Below are 23,255 nucleotides of genomic sequence, written 5' to 3' on the forward strand. Positions count from 1 at the left end.
CCCCCCGCGGCCCGCGGCGCGCTAACGGCGCTCGGCATCCCCGCGGACTCCATTTCCCATCGCGCCCCGCGGCGCGGCCGGTGCGGGGTGGGTCCCTACGGCGGCCGGCGCGGGCCCGGTCTCGTGACGCGCGCCGTGCGCGGAGGGCCAAGATGGCGGACGAGGAGGGCGAAGCGCGGCCGGGGGCGCGGAACGGCGCCGGGGAGGGACCCCCGGGCGGGCCCCGCGTCGTCCGCATCGTCAAGTCCGAGTCCGGTTACGGCTTTAACGTCCGCGGCCAAGTGAGCGAAGGCGGGCAGCTGCGCAGCATCAACGGCGAGCTGTACGCGCCGCTGCAGCACGTCAGCGCCGTGCTGGGCGGAGGGGCCGCCGACCGCGCCGGGGTGCGCAAGGGGGACCGCATCCTGGAGGTGTGAGTACGGGGGGGCCGCCCACCCACCGCCCCCCGGCAGCCGGCCCCGGGAACGGCGCCCGCGCGCACGGGCACGGCCGGGGGAGGGCGGGATGGGGGCGGTGAGGGGGGATGGGGGCGGTGAGGGGTCTGGGCTGAGGGGACACTGAGGGGACACTGAGCCCTGGGGGTCCTGAGGGGGTCCTGAGGGGACACTGAGGGGACACTGAGCCCCGGGGGTCCTGAGGGGACACTGAGGAGACACTGAGCCCTGGGGGTCCTGAGGGGACACTGAGGGGACACTGAGCTCCTGGGGGTCCTGAGGGGACACTGAGCTCCTGGGGGTCCTGAGGGGACACTGAGGGGACACTGAGCCCTGGGGGTCCTGAGGGGACACTGAGCCCCGGGGGTCCTGAGGGGACACTGAGGGGACACTGAGCCCTGGGGGTCCTGAGGGGACACTGAGGGGACACTGAGCCCTGGGGGTCCTGAGGGGACACTGAGGGGACACTGAGCTCCTGGGGGTCCTGAGGGGACACTGAGCTCCTGGGGGTCCTGAGGGGACACTGAGGGGACACTGAGCCCTGGGGGTCCTGAGGGGACACTGAGCCCCGGGGGTCCTGAGGGGACACTGAGGGGACACTGAGCCCCCGGGGGTCCTGAGGGGACACTGAGGGGACACTGAGCCCCGGGGGTCCTGAGGGGACACTGAGGGGACACTGAGCCCTGGGGGTCCTGAGGGGACACTGAGGGGACACTGAGCCCCCGGGGGTCCTGAGGGGACACTGAGGGGACACTGAGCCCCCGGGGGTCCTGAGGGGACACTGAGGGGACACTGAGCCCCCGGGGGTCCTGAGGGGACACTGAGGGGACACTGAGCCCCGGGGGTCCTGAGGGGACACTGAGGGGACACTGAGCCCCCGGGGGTCCTGAGGGGACACTGAGGGGACACTGAGCTCCTGGGGGTCCTGAGGGGACACTGAGGGGACACTGAGCCCCCGGGGGTCCTGAGGGGACACTGAGGGGACACTGAGCCCCCGGGGGTCCTGAGGGGACACTGAGGGGACACTGAGCCCTGGGGGTCCTGAGGGGACACTGAGCCCCCGGGGGTCCTGAGGGGACACTGAGCTCCTGGGGGTCCTGAGGGGACACTGAGGGGACACTGAGCCCCCGGGGGTCCTGAGGGGACACTGAGCCCTGGGGGTCCTGAGGGGTCCCTGGGGGTCCTTTGGCCGAGCGTGCCGTGAGGGGCATTGAGAACCCCGCAGCTTGGGGGCAGTTTTGGGGGGTCTGCGTGGGGCTGGCGGTGGGTGTTGTGAGGAGGGCCTGAGCCCCCCGCCCCTCGCTGTGGGTCTGGGGGGGGGATCCCGAGGGGGCTGAGCGCCCTTTCAGTGACATTTGGGGGTCCTGAGGGTCCCCTGGTGAGGGTGGGACTGGGGAGCCCCCGACCCTTGGTGCGGCTTTCGGGGTGTCCTGAGGGGTCTGAGGCGCCCTTGCTGAGGCTGTGCTGAGGTTTGAGGGGGCGTTTGGGGCTCCTGAGGAGGGTGGGGGTCCCTTGGTGAGGGTGTCAGGAGGGGGGATTCAGCCCCCCGCCCTTGGGGGGAATCTGGGGGGGGACTGAGCCCAGACTGAGCCCCCCCAACCCTCGCTGGGGTTTTTTTTTTTGGGAGGGGGGGGGTCTTACAGGAGCTTCTAAGGGTGGAAACCTTGGATTTCAACACAGTGAGCTCAGGGGGGGCGTTTTTGGGGATGAAATCCATGGATTTCGCCGTGGGGAAGGTCAGGGGGGCGTTTTTGGGGATGAAATCCATGGATTTTGGCGTGGGGAAGCTCAGGGGGGCGTTTTTAGGGATAAAATCCACTTTAATTCCAACCTGCAGACCCTTCCTCCCCATCCCTGGGTCTCGTGTTCCCCAGCTGCTGCTTTTTGACCCCCAAAATTGTATCTCCGACCCGGAAAACTCCTTCCCGTGGGGAACACTCCTGCCCTGTGGAAACTCATCTTCCTTTCCCCCTCCCCAAAAACAAAACCCTTTAAACTTCGTGGCTGGTTTTTTTTTGGGGCGGGGAGGCAGAAATCCCTCAAATCCCGGCGTGGGGACGGGGGGAATTTGGTTCTCAGGGATCCCTGGGGATCCTCCCACCGCCGCCCTTCGCTCCGGGTCGGGTGAAGTCCAATTCCTGATTAATTCCCGGCATTTCCGAGCCGCAAGAATGTTTTGCTGCCGGCTCTGGGATTCCGAGGGGTGTGAGGAGCTGTGTGAGGGACCTGCCGGGATTTGGCTCTGTCCCAGCTGACCCAAATTCCCCGTTCTTTGATTTCTTTTTTTTTTTTTTTTTTTCCCATGGAATTCTGCACCTGGATGATCCAGTTAAGGGAGCAGCTGAGGGGGGGGAGGGTTTTTTGTGGGTGTTGGGATGAAATTTTCCCCTCGGTTTCAAGCGTTTAAAATGCTGGATTTGGGATCACAGGGAGGTTTGGAGCTGGAATTTTGGGATTCAGTGGTGAGGACCATGGCGGTGTGTGAGATAATTAAGCCCTGGTGTTAATGATGGTTAATGAAGGGGGTTTGCTTGTGCTCTCCCAATGCCTGCTATCCCTATGGGAGCTGGAAGGATTGGGAATTTCCTCTCGGATTATCCACTTATTTCCTGGGAGAAGTGGCTTTAATTTGTCCCTGTGTCCTGTGGGGCTGCCAGGTTGGCTCTTGCTCTATTCCAGTATTTATGTATTCCAGTATTCCAGTATTCCAGTATTCCAATAACCTTGTAGCCAAATATTTCAATATTCCAGCATTCCAATATTCCAGTATTTCAATATTCCAGCATTTCAATATTCCGGCATTCCAATATTCCGGCATTCCAATGTTCCAGCATTTCAATATTCCAGCATTCCAATATTCCAGTATTTCAATATTCCTGCATTCCAATATTCCGGCATTCCAATATTCCAGTATTTCAATATTCCAGCATTTCAATATTCCAATATTTCAATATTCCAGCATTTCGATATTCCGGTTTTTCGATATTCTAATATTTCTAAATATTTCAATCTTTCTGTATCCCTGCATTCCAACATTTCGATATTCCAACATTTCCGTATCCCTGCATTCCAGCATTTTGATATTCCAACATTTCCGTATCCCTGCATTCCAACATTTCGATATTCCAACATTTCCGTATCCCTGCATTCCAACATTTCGATATTCCAACATTTCCGTATCCCTGCATTCCAGCATTTCGATATTCCAACATTTCCGTATTCCCGCATTCCAACATTTCGATATTCCAACATTTCCGTATCCCTGCATTCCAACATTTCGATATTCCAACATTTCCGTATTTCCGCGTTCCAACATTTCGATATTCTTACGTTTCAATATCCCGATATTTCGATATTCCAATATCCCGATGTCCCAAGACTGCTCTGTTCCTATTTCCCAATATTCCAATATTCCCGTAATTCAACATCCCCGTATTCCAATATCCCGATTTTTCTGTATTCCGAGATTACGGAATTCCCACATTCCAGCATTCCCATCTTTTGCTGCTGTGCCCACCCCAAAATTCCCGAGTCCTGAGGACCCTCGTTTTCCTGGGATCCGTTAAAATCCCGGAATTCCCGGGCAGGGGGGAGGAGGAGGAAACAACAACCCGGGATTCCCAAAATAGCTCCGATTTCCCTTCCCTGGGAACGGGGGCGGGAAAAGGGGCGGCCCCATCCGCCCTCAAGGTTCCTCCAGAGGGAATTCCCAAAAACTCCGGGCTCTGGGAGGATTTGGGATGTTCAGGGTGTCTTGGAGTGTTTATTCCCTGTGGGATTTCCTTCCCACCTCCTGGAATTCCCAGCAGACCGGCCCGGAGGAGGGGATGTACTGGGGAGGAAGAGCCTGAGCAAGGAGGTTCCGTTCCCAAGGAATTCCCGCTGGGATTTGTGGGGGATATTTGGGATGAGGAGGTTCCGTTCCCGAGGAATTCCCGCTGGGATTTGTGGGGGATATTTGGGATGAGGAGGTTCCGTTTCCAAGGAATTCCTGCTGGGATTTGTGGGGGATATTTGGGATGAGGAGGTTCCGTTCCCGAGGAATTCCTGCTGGGATTTGTGGGGGATATTTGGGATGAGGAGGTTCCGTTCCCAAGGAATTCCTGCTGGGATTTGTGGGGGATATTTGGGATGAGGAGGTTCCGTTCCCGAGGAATTCCCGCTGGGATTTGTGGGGGATATTTGGGATGAGGAGGTTCCGTTCCCGAGGAATTCCCGCTGGGATTTGTGTGTAATATTCGGGATGTGCAGGTTGTTCCACTCCTGAGGGAATCCTGGGATTTATCGGGAATATTTGGGATATTTGGGCGCTCACCTGTGGCTCTGGCAGCTCATCCCTATCCTGGAAAACCCCGGAGCTCTCCCATCCAAGTCTGTTTCCCATCAAAAATCCCCACTTTCCCCTCCTCCTCCGACACCAACAGATTCTCCAGGCGCTCCCTTGGTCCTTTTTTCCATCCCTCCCTCCCGGATCCAGCATCCAGCTCCTCCCTGCGCCTTCCCGAGGCTCTGGAATGCTCCGGAATCTCCGGGGGAATCTCCGGGGGAATCTCCGGGGGCACCATGGGAGACGCACAATGGGAGCTAATCGAGCCCTTGATTGACACCTGGAACGTCCATCGGGACAGAAGAGAGGGAAAAGCGGAGGAAAAAGGGATTTATCCCGGAGGCTGAGTGGGAAAAGGGCCGGATTTGGGCGGGGCTGGGGGATCTTGGATCATTCCTGCAGCAGGGAATCCTCTGGAACAGGCACGGCACCGGGAAGGAGGTGGCGGGTTTGGATGGAATGACCCCTGGAGTCGGCACCTGGTGGGAGATTGGACTCCCCCTCTCTCCGTGGGCTCCGTTCCCGTTTTATGGGATGGCGAAAGTCTGGCATGGTCTCTGTGGAGCAGTGGGAGCTGCTGGCTCGGCGCCTTCCCGGTGTTCGGCTCACCGGATTCCCTCTGGGAATGGGCAGCGGGAATTGCCTTGTCCTGAGGCTCTGAGGGGCGTCCTTAACCCTGGAAAATTTAGGAAGTGGTTTGGAAGTGGAAGGTAAAATCCCTCGGATTCCTCTTCCCATTCTTTTCTTTCCCATTCCTCCCTTTCCCTATTTCTCCCTTTCCCCTTTTCCCTTCCCGTCCCTTCCCTCTGGAATTTCTGGGATCCTTCATCCACCCCATGGCAGGGATCTCCAGGCTGCTCCTTGCCCCAATCCCTCACGGTGAATTCCCGTCAGGCCCCAGTCAGGGAATTTTCCCAACTCCTGGGGGGAAGTGACTCAATCCCTGTGGGAACAGGAACCCCGGGATGTTTCCTTTGCTCATCCGTGTCGGCGTGATGGGAATTCTGCTTCATCCTCAGGCAGCAGCTTTGCTCTTCCCGGTGCAAAATTCCCACATCCCAGGATCTCCCGGCCTTTCCCAACGGAAGATTCCCAGATCCCAGGATCTCCCGGCCTTTCCCAGTGAATGATTTCCAGATCCCAGGATCTCCCGGCCTTTCCCAATGAAGGATTCCCAGATCCCAGGATCTCCCGGCCTTTCCCAACGGAAGATTCCCAGATCCCAGGATCTCCCGGCCTTTCCCAGCAGAAGATTCCCAGATCCAGGATCTCCCGGCCTTTCCCAATGGCAGATTCCTGGATCCCAGGATCTCCCGGCCTTTCCCAACGGAAGATTCCCAGATCCCAGGATCTCCCGGCCTTTCCCAACGGCAGATTCCCAGATCCCAGGATCTCCCGGCCTTTCCCAGCTGCTCCGTTCTTCCCGGTGGAAGATTCCCAGGTCCCGGCCCAGCTGGCGGATGAGACGTTTTCCGCACTGCCTCCGATATTTCCAGGGAATATCGCTCTGGGCCGAGGAGCTTCTTCCCAACTCCCTGGAAGAGGAACGTTGGGAGCCCCTGGGAGAGGAATTCCATGAGAAATCCCAAGTCCCACCCGTTTGATCCCGAGCTTTTCCCGTGGAACGAAGGGCACGGCGGCTCCTCCAACCTGCCGGAGGCGCCAGGACCTCCTGCTCTGGGCGGAGCCCCTCCCACATTCCCAAAGGAAAGGGATTCGTCGGAGGCAGCTGCTCCTGGAATGCTGCTGGGAGTGGCTCTCCCTCAGTCTCCCATCCCATGGAAGAGTTGCGGCTGTGGATCCGCCTTCCTTGGATCTGCCGTCACCTCCTGGATCTCGGTGTCCTTGCCGGAGGGATCCCGCTCGCCTCACATTCCCTGGATTCCCTGAGGGGATCAGAGCAACGCCTGGATCCATTTTCCTCCGTCTCTGAGGAGCAGAACATCCCGGTGTTCCCTTTGCTTGGGAAGAGGCATCTGGATCCCTCGGATCCGTGCTTCCTTCCTGGATTAAACGTTCCTGGATTCCGGCCTGGGTTGCCATGGTGACTTTATCCCAAAGTTCCGACTCCTCCTGCTCCTTGGAGACACGAGCAGGGAAACATCCGAGCTTGGCAAGACCCTCTGGGAGTGATGGCAGCCGGCATTTTTGGGAATGGAAGGATGCTTTTTTTGGGAATTCTGCCTCCTGTCCCTGCTCTATTCCCAGAATTTGCTGTTGGCTCGGGGGGAAAACATCCCAGGGTTGCTCCATTATCCCTTTTCCCCGGAATGATCCGGAAGCTCCAACGGGTTTGGGTTGCCTTGGGTAGCGTTGGAGCTGCAGGAAACTTTCCCAGCTCCTGGAAAAGTTGGAATTTTCAAACCTGGATCTTCTCACCTGGATTTGCGAGCGGAGATCTGACCTTTCCAGGGTGATTCCCGTCAGGAAAAAATTCCAGAAAAATGGATGGTTGGGACCGGGTCAGAGTTATTCCCTTCCCTTGGAAGCCGGGGATTGAAGGCCCCAAATCCCACTCCGGGATCAGCCAGCAGCACGGGATGGGGACAATTCCAGGCTTTTTGGTGGAAAATTTCCGAGCAACTTTTGTGGAAGGGATCTGTCGTCTCCGAAGAGGCTCGGGAATGTCTCGGGTCTTCAGCCCTTCGTGGGATTCCCGGAGGTTTGGGATTGACTGGGATGAGTTTTCCTGAGAAAAGGTTTGATCCATGTTTTCTGGGCAAAGCCAGATCCTTTCCATGAGGTTCTTGGGAATGTCAGGAATGCTCAAGACGTGGTTTGGGAATAATTTCTGTATTTCCACGGGATTTTCCAGTGTTTCCGGGAAGTTTGGGATTGTTTGGGATGAGTTTTCCTGGGCAGCTTGGCCAAGGTTTGGTCCAGGTTTTCTGGGCAGAGCCGCGTGGGGCTCATTGCAACATCAGGAATGTTCCAGAGGTTGCTCGGGAATGTTTTGGGTCTGAAGAACTTCCATGGAATTCCGGGAAGTTGGGAGCAGGTGTGATCCAGGTTTTCCAGGCAAAGGCAGAGCCAGGCCATGGGATTCTTGGGAATGTCAGGAATGTTCTCTGGAGTTGGCTTGGGATTGTCTTCAGCACTTCCGTGGGAATTTGGGATATTTTTCCATGCAGGAACGGGGTGAACGTGGAAAGGGCCGCCCACAAGCAGGTGGTGGGTCTGATCCATGGGAATTTGGGGTTTGTTCCCTTTAGGAATGGCGTGAACCATGGAAATTCCATGGGAATTTGGGATTTGTTCCCTTTAGGAATGGCGTGAACCATGGAAATTCCCTGGGAATTTGGGATTTGTTCCCTTTAGGAATGGCGTGAACCATGGAAATTCCCTGGGAATTTGGGATTTGTTCCCTTTAGGAATGGCGTGAACCATGGAAATTCCATGGGAATTTGGGATTTGTTCCCTTTAGGAATGGCGTGAACCATGGAAATTCCCTGGGAATTTGGGATTTGTTCCCTTTAGGAATGGCGTGAACCATGGAAATTCCATGGGAATTTGAGGTTTTCTCTCCTCAGGAACGGGGTGAACGTGGAAAGAGCCACCCACAAGCAGGTGGTGGGTCCGATCCATGGGAATCCCATGGGAATTTGGGGTTTTCTCTCCTCAGGAATGGGGAGAACGTAGGAGGAGTCACCCACAAGCAGGTGGTGGATGTGATCCATGGAAATTTGGGATATTTTTCCCTTCAGGAACGGGGTGAACGTAGAAGGAGCCACCCACAAGCAGGTGGTGGACCTGATCCGCGCCGGCGAGAAGGAGCTGGTGCTCACCGTGCTGTCGGTGCCGCCGCACGAGGCCGAGAGCCTGGAGCCGCCCGAGGAGCCGCTGGGGCCGCCCTTCTACGACTACAGCGAGAAGCAGGCCGTGCCCATCTCCATCCCCACCTACAAACACGTGGAGCAGAGCGGGGAGAAGTTCGTGGTGAGGGCTCTCCCTTCGTGCCCGGCGGGGTTTGGGGCAGTTCCTGACGGGTTTTGTTTGTTGGCGCGGGGAGCGCGGGTTGGTTGCTCCGAATGGCGGGGTTTGCCCGAAAATCGGGATTTTTCCTTGAAACGGCAGGGTTTGCCCAGAATCCCAGGATTCTTCCTCACAGCAGCAGTCCTTCCGTGGTGTCCCTCCATGGTGTCCCTCCATGGTGTCCCTCCATGGTGTCCTTCCATGGTGTCCTTCCATGGTGTCCCTCCATGGTGTCCCTCCATGGTGTCCTTCCATGGTGTCCCTCCATGGTGTCCCTCCATGGTGTCCCTCCATGGTGTCCTTCCATGGTGTCCCTCCATGGTGTCCCTCCATGGTGTCCCTCCATGGTGTCCTTCCATGGTGTCCTTCCATGGTGTTCTTCCATGGTATCACTCTATGATGTCACACCATGGTGTCCCTCCACGGTGTCCCTTTGTGACATCACTCCCGTGGTCACTCCATGGTGCCCCTCCACGGTGTCACTCTCTGGCGTCCCTCCGTAATGTCACTCTGCGATGTCACTTCATGGTGTCCCTCCATCGTGTCACTCTGTGGATGTCCCTGCGTGGTGTCATTCCGTGGTATCGCTCCTTGATGTCGCTTCATGATGTCACTGTGTGATGGCATTCCACGGTGTCACTCCGCGGTGTCACTCCGCGGTGTCACTCCACGGTGTCACTCCCTGGTGTCACTCCCTGGTGTCACTCCACGGTGTCACTCCACGGTGTCACTCCACGGTGTCATTCCATCATTTCCCTCCACGGTGTCACTCCTCGGTCACTCCATGTTGTCCCTCCGTGCTTTCCCACCCTGGCGAGGGGACAGCTGGGGGTCCTTGGGAATCCCAACATTTGGGGCTGCGGGTGAAGCGTGAGGAGTTTGGGATCCCTCAGTGTCTTGGACACCGTATCCATGAACCTGAATCCCAGGATTTGGGCCTTTGAATGAAGTGCGGAGTTTGGCTTCTCTCTTCATCTTGGAGGGAAAATCCCTGACCCTGAATCCCAAGTTTTGGGGCCTTTGGATGGGACGTGGGGATTTTGGGATCTCTCAGTGTCTCATGGGAAGTATCCACACTCCTGAATCCCAGGATTTGGGATTCTTGAGGCCCTGGAATCAGCAGGGACGCCCCACAGCTCCAGGCTCAGCGCATTTCCCTCCTCTCTCCAGGAGGGCGGGCACGGCCGAGCTGCAGGGAACTTTTGGGAATTTTTTGGGGAATTTCTGGGAATATCTGGGGCTGTCTCCCCCAGGTGTACAACGTTTACATGGCGGGGCGCCAGCTGTGCTCCAAGCGCTACCGGGAGTTCGCCATCCTGCACCAGAACCTGAAGCGGGAATTCGCCAACTTCACCTTCCCGCGCCTGCCCGGCAAGTGGCCGTTCTCGCTGTCCGAGCAGCAGCTGGACGCCCGCAGGAGGGGCCTGGAGGAGTACCTGGAGAAGGGTACGGGGTGGGGGCCCCTGAGCGCCTCCTGGGCACGAAATCCCGTCTGGGCAAAAATCCCACCTGGGCAAAAATCCCACCTGGCAAAAATCCCTCCTGGGCACGAAATCCCGCCTGGGCACGAAATCCCACCTGGGCAAAAATCCCGCCTGGGCATGAAATCCCACCTGGGCACGAAATCCCACCTGGGCACGAAATCCCTCCTGGGCACAAAATCCCGCCTGGGCACGAAATCCCACCTGGGCAAAAATCCCACCTGGGCACGAAATCCCACCTGGGCACGAAATCCCTCCTGGGCAAAAATCCCACCTGGGCACGAAATCCCACCTGGGCACGAAATCCCTCCTGGGCATGAAATCCCACCTGGGCACGAAATCCCTCCTGGGCAAAAATCCCGCCTGGGCACGAAATCCCACCTGGGCACGAAATCCCTCCTGGGCACGAAATCCCACCTGGGCACAAAATCCCTCCTGGGCACGAAATCCCACCTGGGCACAAAATCCCTCCTGGGCACGAAATCCCACCTGGGCACGAAATCCCACCTGGGCACGAAATCCCTCCTGGGCATGAAATCCCACCTGGGCACGAAATCCCTCCTGGGCAAAAATCCCGCCTGGGCACGAAATCCCACCTGGGCACGAAATCCCACCTGGGCAAAAATCCCACCTGGGCACGAAATCCCACCTGGGCAAAAATCCCACCTGGGCACGAAATCCCACCTGGGCAAAAATCCCGCCTGGGCACGAAATCCCTCCTGGGCACGAAATCCCTCCTGGGCACGAAATCCCACCTGGGCACGAAATCCCACCTGGGCAAAAATCCCACCTGGGCATGAAATCCCACCTGGGCACGAAATCCCTCCTGGGCAAAAATCCCGCCTGGGCACGAAATCCCACCTGGGCAAAAATCCCACCTGGGCACGAAATCCCGCCTGGGCACGAAATCCCACCTGGGCACGAAATCCCTCCTGGGCAAAAATCCCGCCTGGGCACGAAATCCCACCTGGGCACGAAATCCCTCCTGGGCACGAAATCCCACCTGGGCAAAAATCCCACCTGGGCACGAAATCCCACCTGGGCAAAAATCCCGCCTGGGCACGAAATCCCTCCTGGGCACGAAATCCCTCCTGGGCACGAAATCCCGCCTGGGCACGAAATCCCACCTGGGCAAAAATCCCGCCTGGGCACGAAATCCCACCAGGGCAAAAATCCCACCTGGGCACGAAATCCCTCCTGGGCACGAAATCCCTCCTGGGCACGAAATCCCACCTGGGCACGAAATCCCACCTGGGCAAAAATCCCGCCTGGGCACGAAATCCCACCAGGGCAAAAATCCCACCTGGGCACGAAATCCCTCCTGGGCACAAAATCCCACCTGGGCAAAAATCCCTCACTTCCAAATCCCTGCTCGTCTCAAATCCCTCACCTCAAAATCCGTGCTCATTCCAAAATCCTTCCCATCCCAAAATCCCTCCTCATCCCAATCCTTCATCCCAAAATCCCTCACCTCAAAAGCCCTCACCCAAATCCCTCTTTCCAAAACTCCTCATCCCAAAATCCCTCGCCTCAAAAGTCTCTCCTCATCCCGAATTCCCTCCTCACCCCGATCCCTCATCCCAAAATCCCTCACCTCAATCCCTCGGTATCCCAAAATCCCTCACCGTCACCCCAAAGCCCCTCATCCCAACCCCCTCCCTGGCATTCCCAGGGGTGTCCCGGGATTCCCGGTCCATTGGTGGGATCGTCCTGGGAGCTTTGGGATGCTCGGGTGGGATTTTAGGGTGGAGCTCCTTGGATCCACCTCGGAGAGGGGCTGGATCCGTGAGGGGACACCAGGACATGGAGAACACGGGGTTAACGGTGACAGGAGGTGACCAAGGTGACAGAGGTGACCCAGAGGTGACAGGAGGTGACAGAGGTGACCCAGGGGGGACAGAGGTGACCCAGGGGGACAGAGGTGACCGAGGTGCAGGAATTCCCCCCAGGACAGTCGGGATGACGGGAAGGGGTTGCTGGGATGGCCCTGGCGGGGACACGGGGACGTTCCGGGTGACGTTCCGGGTGACATTCCGGGTGACATCCCTCGTGTCCCTGCAGTGTGCTCCATCCGGGTCATCGGCGAGAGCGACATCATGCAGGAATTCCTGTCGGAGTCGGACGAGGTGGGTGACGTCGTCCCGCGGAATTCCGGGGGAAAAAATCCCTTCCGTGGGATGGCCGAGGTGGGAAACCCCTCCTGCCCAACCGTCCCCGAGGCCGCCCCGATCCCTGTCCCCAGGTGCCACATCCATGAGATTTTGGGGACAATTCCGACCGGTTTTTATGGGATTGAGGCACCCCAAGCTCCCAGAATTCCTCCAAACCCCACAGTCCTTCGGGATCCGGGGAATGGGCAGGAATTCCAGAGGGTGAACTGGTCCCGGAGCCCCAGTTTGGGACAATTCCCGGGTTGGCGATTCCTCAGCGCCCTGCTCACAAAGGGATGGAGGAATTCCATGGGGGAATTTTCCCAAAAATCCCACCTGGAGCTCCCCTCGTCCTGTCCCTGGCGAGAAGATTCCAACCCTATCCCTCCTCCCACGCTGAATTCCCGCTCTGAAGGGATCACAAATGGCTGGGGAAAAAAAAATTAAAAAAAAAACCCCGGGAATTCCTGATTTTTCTTTTTTTTTTTGGGATAATCTTCCCGTTTTTTCCCGCCAGAATTACAACGGCGTCTCCGACGTGGAGCTGCGGGTGGCGCTCCCGGACGTCACCACGGTGACGGTCAGGGTCAAGAAGAACAGCACCACGGACCAGGTGTACCAGGTGAGCCCCTTCCCACCTGGAATTGTCCTTCCCACCGGGAATTTCCATCCCCTCCACTCTGTTTCCCCACCCCCAGCTGGAATTTTCTCATTCCCACCTGGAATTTCCTTCCCCTCACTTCAATTTTCTTCTTCCCACCTGGATTTTCCTCCTCCCTCACCTGGATTTTCCACCTTTCCCACCTGGAATTTTCTCTTTCCCACCTGGATTTTCCTTTGCCTGCTCTGGATTTTCTTTTCCCACCTGGATTTTCCATCTTTCTCTCTGGAATTTTCTCATTCCCACCTGGAATTTCCTTCCCCTCACTTCAATTTTTCCTCTTCCCACCTGGGTTTTTCTCCTCCCTCGCCTGGATTTTTCCTTTTCCTGCTGGATTTTCCGCCTTTCCCACCTGGAACTTCCATCTTCTCACCTCAACTTTCCTTCCCGGATTTTCCTCTTCCCACCTGGATTCTTCTTTTCCACCTGGATTTTCCACCTTTCCCACCTGGATTTGCCTCTTCCCCACCTGCAATTTCCTTCCCCTCACCTCAATTTTCCAATTTTCCTCTCCCACCTGGATCTCCCCCCGGTTTTTTTTTGAGGATCGGGATCCACTGGATCCGCGGATTACGGGGAACAAAATAACCCAGGGGAGAAGAGACCCTTTGGAAAAAGGAGATGAAAATCCCTCTGAAAAAGAGCAGGAATCCCTGAATCCTGGGGATAAACAGCATTTGGGTGTGTCCAGGACACCCCCCATGGAATTCCGCACCGAATTTTGGCCCTGGGACCATCCCAGACGGGAATTCCCAAAATTCCCAAAAAACCAAAACCCAATCCAGGCTGGAATTTGTGGCGACACCACAACCTCGCCGTTCCCCCGGGAAGGAGAAGCTGCCCTGGCTTTGGGGGTTTTTTTGGGTTTTTTTTTTTTTATTATTTTTGCTTGGCAGAATTCCAACCGGGTTTTCCGTGGTCAGGGAATTCCCGGGAATGCCCCGGCCTGGCGCTGATCCCGTTTTCCCGGCGTTTTCCAGGCGGTGGCTGCCAAGGTGGGCATGGACAGCGTCACCGCCAACTACTTCGCCCTCTTCGAGGTCATCAACCACTCCTTCGGTGAGCCCGGGATTCCGTGGGCTGTAGGGGAAAAAAACAGGGAATGGGGATGGGAAAAGCCCAGATTTTAAGGTGAGGCTGGAATTCCGCAGGTTTAGGGAAAAAAAAAAAAAAAACAGGGAATGGGAAAATCCCCAAATTTGGGGGGTTTTTAGGATTCCAACATCAGGGGAGTTTAGTTTTTCCCTAAATTCCTGTGGGATTAAGGGGAAAAAAAACAAAAAAAAAAAAAAACAGGGAATGGGACTGGGAAAAGCCCAGATTTTAAGGTGAGGCTGGAATTCCGCAGGTGTAGGGAAAAAAAACAGGGAATGGGAATGGGAAAATCCCAAATTTTAAGTTTTTAGGATTCCAACATCAGGGGAGTTTAGTTTTTCCCTAAATTCCTGTGGGATTAAGGGGGAAAAAAAAACCAGAATGGGAAAATCCCAGATTTTAAGGTGAGCCTGGAATTCCGCAGGTTTAGGGAAAAAAAAACCAGGGAATGGGAATGGGAAAATCCCAGATTTTAAGTTTTTAGGACTTGAGCATCATCAACTACTTCGCCCTCTCCGAGGTCATCAACCACTCCTTCGGTGAGCCCGGAATTCCCTGGGATTTAGGGAAGGAAGAGACAAAAAAGCTGGAGAAGAGGGGACTGGGAAAAGCCCGGATTTTCGGTTCCTGGGCCTCCCAACCTCGGCGGGGTTTTCGGGTGGGATTGTGGGATTTGTGGGCCAGGGACGGCTCCCACCATCCCAGGCTGCTCCAGCCTGCTTTCGCATCATTCCGGGCATGGGGAATCCATGGAATAACCTGGGATAGGGAAGGGGGTTATCCCTAAAATCCCATGAAACCAGCACCGGGAATCCCACGGGCGTTTTCGGGATGTTCCTCCCAAACAGATTCCAGGAGATTTTTTTGGTTAATTTGGGATCATTCTGGAAGGGTTTGGGAGCGTTTTTGAGGATTTGGGATCATTCTTGAAGGTTTGGGATCATTTTGGAGCCATTTCTGAAGGTTTTGGGATCATTTTGGACAATTCCCTGTAACAAAATCCCATTTTCACGCCGATTTTTTTTTTCCCCTCTCCCTCCCTCCCCGACATTCCACGACTTTTCCGGGAATTCCCAGTGCGGAAGCTGGCTCCCAACGAGTTCCCCCACAAGCTCTACGTGCAGAACCACACCCGGCATTTTCGGGATGTTCCTCCCAAACAGATTCCAGGAGATTTTTTTGGTCGATTTGGGATCATTCTGGAAGGGTTTGGGAACATTTTTGAGGATTCTGGGATAATCTTGGAAGATTTTGGGATCATTTTGGAGCATTTAGGAGCCACTTTGGAGCCCTTCTGAAGGATTGGGATCATTCTGGAAGGGTTTGGGAGCGTTTTTGAGGATTTGGGATCATTTTGGAAGGACTTGGATCATTCTTGAAGGTTTGGGATCATTTAGGAGCCATTTCTGAAGGTTTTGGGATCATTTTGGACAATTCCCTGTAACAAAATCCCATTTTCACGCCGATTTCTTTTCCTCTCCCTCCCTCCCCGACATTCCACGACTTTTCCGGGAATTCCCAGTGCGGAAGCTGGCTCCCAACGAGTTCCCCCACAAGCTCTACGTGCAGAACTACACCTCGGCCGTGCCGGGGACGTGCCTGACGCTGCGCAAGTGGCTCTTCACCACCGAGGAGGAGGCGCTGCTCAACGACAACGACCTGGCCGTCGCCTACTTCTTCCACCAGGTGAGGCTTTTCCCGCCTCCAATTCCCAGCTGGAATTCCTCTGGAATGCTCGTTGCTATGGGGAGAGGGGCTGGAGGGCGGGGGTTGATCCCAACGTCGGGAATTCCGCCCGTTTTTATGGGATCGAGGCACCCCGAGCTCCCAGAAGGGCTCCGTGGGTGGGGAATTCCCAGCTGGAATTCCCTTGGAATTCCCGTTCAGCTTGGGAAGGGTCACTGGGAGGTGGTTGATCCCAACTTTGGGAATTCCACCTGGTTTTTTCTGGGATTGGGGCGTCCCTGGAAACACTCCAAGCCCCGCTGTCCTTCGGGATACAGGGATCGGGGTGGGAATTCCGGAGGCGAATCCAGCTGGCTCCCAAATCCCGGATTTGGAGAATTCCAGGGATGGGATTCCAGCACTTCCCCCCTTCCCAAGGAGGAATTGTCCCAATTTTCCCACCTGCAACGACTTGGAGCCGTTCCCTCCAGTTGTTCCTTGGGAAATGATCCCTGATTTCCTGAGCTGAGCCTCTGGAATGAAATGGAAATAAAATGGATGGGAAATCCGGGATTATCCAATATTTCACCTCCCAGCCCGGATCTTTCCCGGTTTTCTCCCTCTGGAAGTGGGAGAAGGGCTCGTTCCTGCTCCATCCCCCACGGGAAAAAAAAAAAACCTTTTCCCGCCCAAATTCCCCAAATTTTGTGCCTGGATCGTCCTCAGCTGTTCCCGAGCATTCCCAAATCCATCCTCTCATCCCAAGGCACCTTTTCCCAAACTCCCCGTGGATATTCCAGGACCTCCCCGAGGCCTGGAATTGGGATGGGCACATCCCCCCTTGGAGCCTTTTTGGGGCTGGAATTTCGGGATCAGAACCCCTGAGGGTGACGCAGGAGGCGGCTCCTCCTCCTCCCATCCCAAATCCCGGATTTTTCCCGGATTTTTCCCGGATTTTTCCCGTTTTTTTCCCCGTTCCCAGGCCGTTGATGACGTGAAGAAAGGCTACATCAAAGCCGAGGAGAAATCCTACCAGCTGCAGAAACTCTGCGAGCAGAGGAAGATGGTCATGGTGAGTTATCCCGGATTTTCCCGGGAATGCGGCCGGGAAGAGGTTCTGGAATCCTCCAGAGAATCCATGGATTTCCCCAGCCCTGGGAGTGTCCCAGGCCGGGCTGGAACGACCTGGGATAGTGGGAATGTTCCTGGCAGGGAGCGGATCGGCTTTGAGCTCTTCCCAAATTCCTGTGCTGGGGTTCCCCGTGCTGGGATAGGCTGGGTGTTTGGGATAGGATTTTTGGGATAGGATTTTTGGGATAGGATTTTTGGGATAGGTTGGATTTTTGGGATAGGTTGGATTTTTGGGATGAGCTGGATGTTTGGGATAAACCTTCCGCTATCCCGGGCTGCTCCAAGCCTCACAGCCTGGCCTTGGACCTTTCCAGGGATGGGGAATCCATGGAATTTCTTGGGCCAGCACTTCCTTCCCTTTTCCCCCTTCTTGGGATTCCTTTGGATGGCTCCCGGCCCCTCTGAGCTGGAGCAAATCCATGGATTTACCCTTTGGAAGCGCTGGCCGTAGCAAAGCCGTGGATTTTCCCTGTGATAGCGCTGCCCGTGGCTGCTTCCCAAGAAATTCCATGGAATGTCCCTCTGGGATCCCTGCTGGTGTCTGGAGCCCACGGAATTCCCTGGAATAGCGTCACGGGATCTCTGCCTGTGGCCTTATCCCACTGAATTCCATGAAATGTCCCCATGGAATCCCTGCCCATGTCCTGGTGAACCCCTGGAATTCCCGCGACTCCCTGGAATCCCAGTGAATCCCTAGAATCCTATCGGATTCCCTGGAACCCTGGTGAATCCCTGCCCGTGTCCATTTGCCTCTGAATTCCCTGGAATGCCGGTGACTCCCGGGATCCCGGTGAATCCGTGAATCCCGGTGAATTCCTGGTGAATTCCCTGGAATCCCGGTGACCCCTGTAACCCTGGTGACCCCGGTGACCCCCCGTGACCCCTTTGTCCCCGGTGTCCCGCAGTACCTGACGATGCTGCGCACGTGCGAGGGCTACAACGAGATCACGTTCCCGCACTGCTCGTGCGACTCGCGCCGCAAGGGCCACGTCATCTCGGCCATCAGCATCCGCCACTTCAAACTGCACGCCTGCACCGAGGAGGGGCAGCTCGAGGTACCCCGGGCGCGCCTGCGCCGCGATCCCGCAGTTCTCACCTGATCCCTGAGACCACCTCATCCTGAGGCCCCCCCAAGTCCCTGGGATCATCCCAACTGCCCGGAATTTACCCCGGGATCATCCCTGGCCTCACACCTTTGGATTCGCTTCCGCCCCACCCCTCCAAAGGTTTGGGAGACTCCCCCAGGAAGGGATTTGGGAAGCGCAGCCGCTGTTCTCCGGGAGAACTCTGGGAATGCTCCCTGTGCTAGATCTGGGATAAATCCTCATTTCCCCTGGAACCATCCCGGGGACTCTCCCAGCTGCTGATCCCATTCCTGGCTGACCGGGGTGGGAATTCCCAGGAGATGGGGTTGGGAATTCCCAGGAGATGGGGTTGGGAATTCCCAGGAGATCCCGCTGACGGGGTTGGGAATTCCCAGAACCAGGTGATCGCGTTCCAGTGGGAGGAGATGCAGCGCTGGGACACGGACGAGGAGGGCATGGCCTTCTGCTTCGAGTACGCGCGCGCCGAGAAGAAACCGCGCTGGGTCAAGATCTTCACCCCCTACGTGAGTGGCCTGAGCCCGCCCGGAGCTCCCTCAGATCCCGCCCGGAATTCCCTTTAAATCCCGCATAGAATTCCCTCAGAGCCCGCCCGGAATTTCCTCAGAGCCCGCCCGGAGTTCCCTCAGATCCCACTCGGAATTCCCTTTAAATCCCGCCCGGAATTCCCTTTAAATCCTGCTTGGAATTCCCTTTAAATCCCGCCCAGAATTCCCTTTAAATCCCGCCCGGAGTTCCCTCAAATCCCGCCCGGAATTCCCTTTAAATCCCGCCCAGAATTCCCTTTAAATCCCGCCCGGAGTTCCCTCAAATCCCGCCCGGAATTCCCTCAGATCCCACCTGGAGTTCCCTCAGGAATGGGATCAGGATTATCCCCATCCCACCCGGAATTCCTTGGGAACGAGATCATGACTGTCCCCATCCCACGGAGAGTGATCCCGGAGAGTGATCCCGGAGATCGATCCCGGGAGAGGCTGATCCTGCCCTGGGACTTCTGGCTCCTCCATGGAGCTGCTGGCTTCTCCCTGGAACTCCTGATTCCTCCCTGGAATTCCTCTGGAGCTCCCGGTTCCCCTCTGGAATCCCTCTGGAGCTCCGGGTTCCCCTCTGGATCTCCTGGATTTCCCCTGGATTCTCCCTGATTCCCGTTTTTCCCCGGCAGTTCAATTACATGCACGAGTGCTTCGAGCGGGTGTTCTGCGAGCTCAAGTGGAGGAAGGAGGTGAGAATTCCCGACTTTTCCCGTTCCCGCCTGGGAAAGGCTTCTCGTGGCCCGTGCGCCTGGCTCCTGCCGGGATGGATGAATGGATAACCCGGGGGAGGAGCCGGGCAGGAGCTCGGCGGGGCAGCCGGAAAACCGGGCGGCGGGTGGTGGGGGGAGGCTGCTGGGGCTGGGAATGGCCTGGGATAAACCTGGGATAAACCTGGGCATGGCCTGGGATAAACCTGGGATAAACCCTGGGAATGGCCTGGGAATGGCCTGGGATAAACCTGGGATAAACCTGGGAATGGCCTGGGATAAACCTGGGATAGACCCTGGGAATGGCCTGGGAATGGCCTGGGATAGAGCTGGGATAAACCTGGGATAAATCTGGGAATGGCCTGGGATAGACCCTGGGAATGGCCTGGGATAAACCTGGGAATGGCCTGGGAATGGCCTGGGATAGAGCTGGGATAAACCTGGGATAAACCTGGGAATGGCCTGGGAATGGCCTGGGATAAACCTGGGAAAAACCTGGGATAAACCTGGGAATGGCCTGGGATAGACCTGGGATAAACCTGGGATAAACCTGGGATAGACCTGGGATAAACCTGGGAATGACCTGGCATAAACCTGGGAATAGCCTGGGATAAACCTGGGATAAATCTGGGAATGGCCTGGGATAGACCCTGGGAATGGCCTGGGATAAACCTGAGATAAACCTGGGAATGGCCTGGGATAAACCTGGGAATGGCCTGGGATAGACCTGGGATAAACCTGGGATAGACCTGGGATAAACCTGGGATAAACCCGGGATAGACCTGGGCTAAACGTGGGAATGACCAGGCTCAACCCGGGATGCATCCGGCGAGCCGGCCTCACCGCGCCGTTCCCAGGCCGGGCTTTCCCGTTACATTGGGGCCCGTTTAATTCCCGGCTCCTCCAGGTTTTCCTGGGAAAACCCTTCCCCCTTTCCCTGGGATGCCGAGGGCGGGGCTGGCTCGGCAGGGAATCCCTTCCCTTCCCCATCCCGGCCGGGAGAGATCCCGGAATGCTCCAGGGGCTTCGGATGGGGCCGGCACCGGAACTGGGGTTGGAGTCGGAGTTGGGATTAAATTGGGATTGGAATCAGTGTTGGAATTGGGGTTGGGACTGGAATTCTAATTGAAATTGGGATTGAAACTGGAATTGGGATTGGGATTGAAACTGGAATTGGGATTGGGATTGGAATTGGAACTGGAATTGGGATTGAAACTGGAATTGGAATTGGAATTGGGATTGCAATTGGGTTTGGAATTGGAATTGAAATCGGAATTGGGATTTGATTTGGAATTGGGATTGGGATCAGGGTTGAGATTGGAGTTGGGATTTGGATTAAATTGGAATTGAAATTGGCGTTGGGGTTGGAATTGGGATTGGAATCAGAATTGGGATTTGATTTGATACTGGAATTGAAATCGGGACTGGGACTGGGATTGGGGTTGGGACTGGGATGTGAATTGGGATCGGGGTTGGGATGGGGGTCGGGATGGGGTCAGGACGCCGCGGGTGTGTCACAGCCCCGTGCCGGGATCTGAGCCAGCCCCGGCCTCTCCTCCATCCCCCTCTGCCCGGAATTCCCCATTTTCCCTGGGGGAATCCCGAGGTTCTCCCCCCGCTTCACCTCGTCCCTTCTCCTTCTCTTCCAGAACCTTTTCCAGCTGGTCAGGTCACAGCAAAGGGACGCGGCCACTTAACCCCGGCAGCTTTTCCGGGAATTCCCCAAAAACAAAAATCCGTTATTGTATTAAAGCCCCGCCCCCAAAACTAAATCTCATTAATTCCAAATCCATTCGTGCCCGTCATCTTCATGGAATTCCAGAGGGGAAAAAAAAAACAAAACCTGGGAAAAGCCACCTGAGGGGGCTCCGTTTTCCCACTCGGATCCAGCTCCAGGCTGGGAAAAATTTGGGATTGTTTTTCCTTTTTTTTTTTAATGACTGGAATTAATTTTTTTTTTTTTTTTCTGCTGGGTCAGACATGGAAAAACGGGGGAGGAAAAAAAAAAAACAAACCAGGAAAAAGCTCTGGGAATGTTCCATTCCTGCCGGGGCATCCATGGGAATAATTCTTTTCAAAGCCCCCGGGGTGGCAGCGGCTTTTTAAAGGGATTTTCCTGCCCCTTTCTCCTCCCAATCCAGTTTGGGGTTTTTTTTTTAATCACTACAGATTAAAAAAAAAAGTAAAAAACCGGGAAAAGCATCCAAAAGGAGCAAAATTCCAAGGAAAAGCCTCTCCTGGCACAAGGATCCCGCTCACGGATTCGTATTCCCGCTTTTTGGGGGGGAATTGGGCGTGTTTTCCCAGGGCTTTGGGTGTGCCCGGCTCCTTGGGACGGGCTCTGGACGGGGATCAGCAGCTCCCAGGAGGAACAAATCACCTGGAGAAGCCGGGGTTGTTCCCTGGGTTTGGAGCACTTCCTTGGGCTGTCCAAGCAGGAAAAAGAACCTGGAAAAAAACAAACAAAACCCGGTTTTCCTTCATCCCGAGCGGGATTTTTCCATCGCTCTGGAGGAACAAATAAGGCGGAAAATTCCCTTTTCCTGGTGTCCGGCGGGATTTTTCCACGGATCCAGTGGCTGGCATTTTCCCGGGAGGAAAACTAAGCTGGAAAAGCCTTTTTTTTTTTTTTTCCCCTCCCGCTTTGGAGCAGGAATTTTCCTTTGGAGCAGCTGCCAGAGGGAGAAACCCTCGGGAGAAGGTGTTTTCCCTCATTTGCAGTGGGTCTTTCCCACTTTTCGGGAGGGAAAATAAGGTGGGAAAGCCGTTTTGCCTTGGTTTGGAGCGGGATTTTCCCATGTTTTGGGAGAGGAAAAAAAAAAACCTGGAAAAACCTTTTTTTTCCTTGGGTTTAAATGGGATTTTCCCATGTTTTGGGAGGCAAAAACCACCTGGAAAAACCGTCTTTTCCCATTTTTTCGGGCTGGCCTGGAGCCGGTTCCGCCGGGATTTTTGGGGCTGAATTTGGGAATTTTTGGATCCAAACCCAACAGGAGCATCCCGGCCTCATTCCCCCACCTCTGGGATTGCTCCAAAACGGGATTTTCCCCCGGAATTTCCCATTTTTTAGGAAAGGATTGTTCCCCACTCCTCCCCCTGGAGCCGGCATGGGGGAGATTTGTATTTTGGGGAAAAAGGGGGAAAAATCCCAAATCCTCGCCTCTGGAGCAGCTGAGAAGCCGGGAATTAATTCATTCCGCTAATTGGATCCCTGTAATTAATTGGATTTCCGTTGTCCTCGGGAGCCCTGAGCTTTGGAAAACCCGGGAATGGGACGGGGGAGGGGAAAACTGGGAGAGGTTTGGGAATCCCCAAAATTCCCCCTAAAATCCCCTTCAGCACAAATCCCCTCAAATTTGGGTAAAAATCCCAGGAAAAAAAAACAAACCCGATTTTGATCCCGGTTTTCCCCAGATTCCGAGGGATCAAGAGCCGGACCATCTTCCTGTGGATTTTTTTATCCAAAAAAAAAAAACCCAGAAAAGGGAGAAATTGGTCCAAAAAAATCCCAGGAAAACCCACTTCACGCGCCCGTTTCTCCCGGTTTCCCTCTTCCGGCTCTTCCCGGCGTTCCCCAATCCTCGGGTCCCGCCGGGGGGGGGCGGGGGGGAGGGGGGGAAGCCCCTTTAGTGTAATTAATTGTAACATATTCTTTTAAATAAATTGATTTATTGAGGAAATTCCTTCCCCCGGGGTGGGTGTGTGTGTGTGTTCCCCCAAACCCAAAAACCCGGGAGAACCCAGGGATGGTTTCAAACTTCCGCACTTTTTTGGGAATTCGGAGAGGGAGGGGTTTTTTTTTGTTTTTTAAAGTGTTTGGGTTTTCTTTTTCTTTTTTTTTTTTTTCTCTTTTAATTTATTTCGACAGAAAAAGAAAAAAAAGAAAGAAAAACAAACCAAAAAAAAAAAAGAGAAACGAAAAGTCGATTCTGAAAGGAACTGCAATAAATAGCAAATAAATAAAGCCTCGAGCCCGGGGGGGGCTTCATTGCCCCC

The 23,255-nt window shown here is 55.5% G+C and overlaps 1 protein-coding gene across 2 annotated transcripts; it reads left to right on the top strand.

Moving 5' to 3' along the window:
• Window positions 1-146: 146 nt before the first annotated feature.
• SNX27 (sorting nexin 27) lies at window positions 147-22,626 on the top strand. Of its 2 annotated transcripts, none has more exons than XM_066208089.1 (12): window positions 147-412; window positions 8,466-8,697; window positions 9,987-10,179; window positions 12,276-12,340; window positions 12,882-12,986; window positions 14,006-14,084; window positions 15,643-15,806; window positions 16,768-16,857; window positions 17,822-17,971; window positions 18,397-18,525; window positions 19,182-19,241; window positions 20,909-22,626. In XM_066208089.1, the coding sequence occupies exons 1-12, from the start codon at window positions 153-155 to the stop codon at window positions 20,954-20,956; spliced, it is 1,575 nt and encodes a 524-aa protein (XP_066064186.1). In that variant the 5' UTR covers window positions 147-152; the 3' UTR covers window positions 20,957-22,626. The 2 variants fall into 2 exon arrangements, with proteins under 2 accessions (XP_066064186.1, XP_066064187.1); XM_066208090.1 differs by having other exon boundaries at window positions 323-412; window positions 7,893-8,697.
• Window positions 22,627-23,255: the final 629 nt, after the last annotated feature.

Source organism: Chamaea fasciata, unplaced genomic scaffold (genome assembly GCF_029207755.1).
Source record: "Chamaea fasciata isolate MVZ Bird 193981 ecotype frontalis unplaced genomic scaffold, bChaFas1.0.hap1 SCAF_126, whole genome shotgun sequence".
NCBI classification, from domain to species: Eukaryota; Metazoa; Chordata; class Aves; order Passeriformes; family Sylviidae; genus Chamaea; species Chamaea fasciata.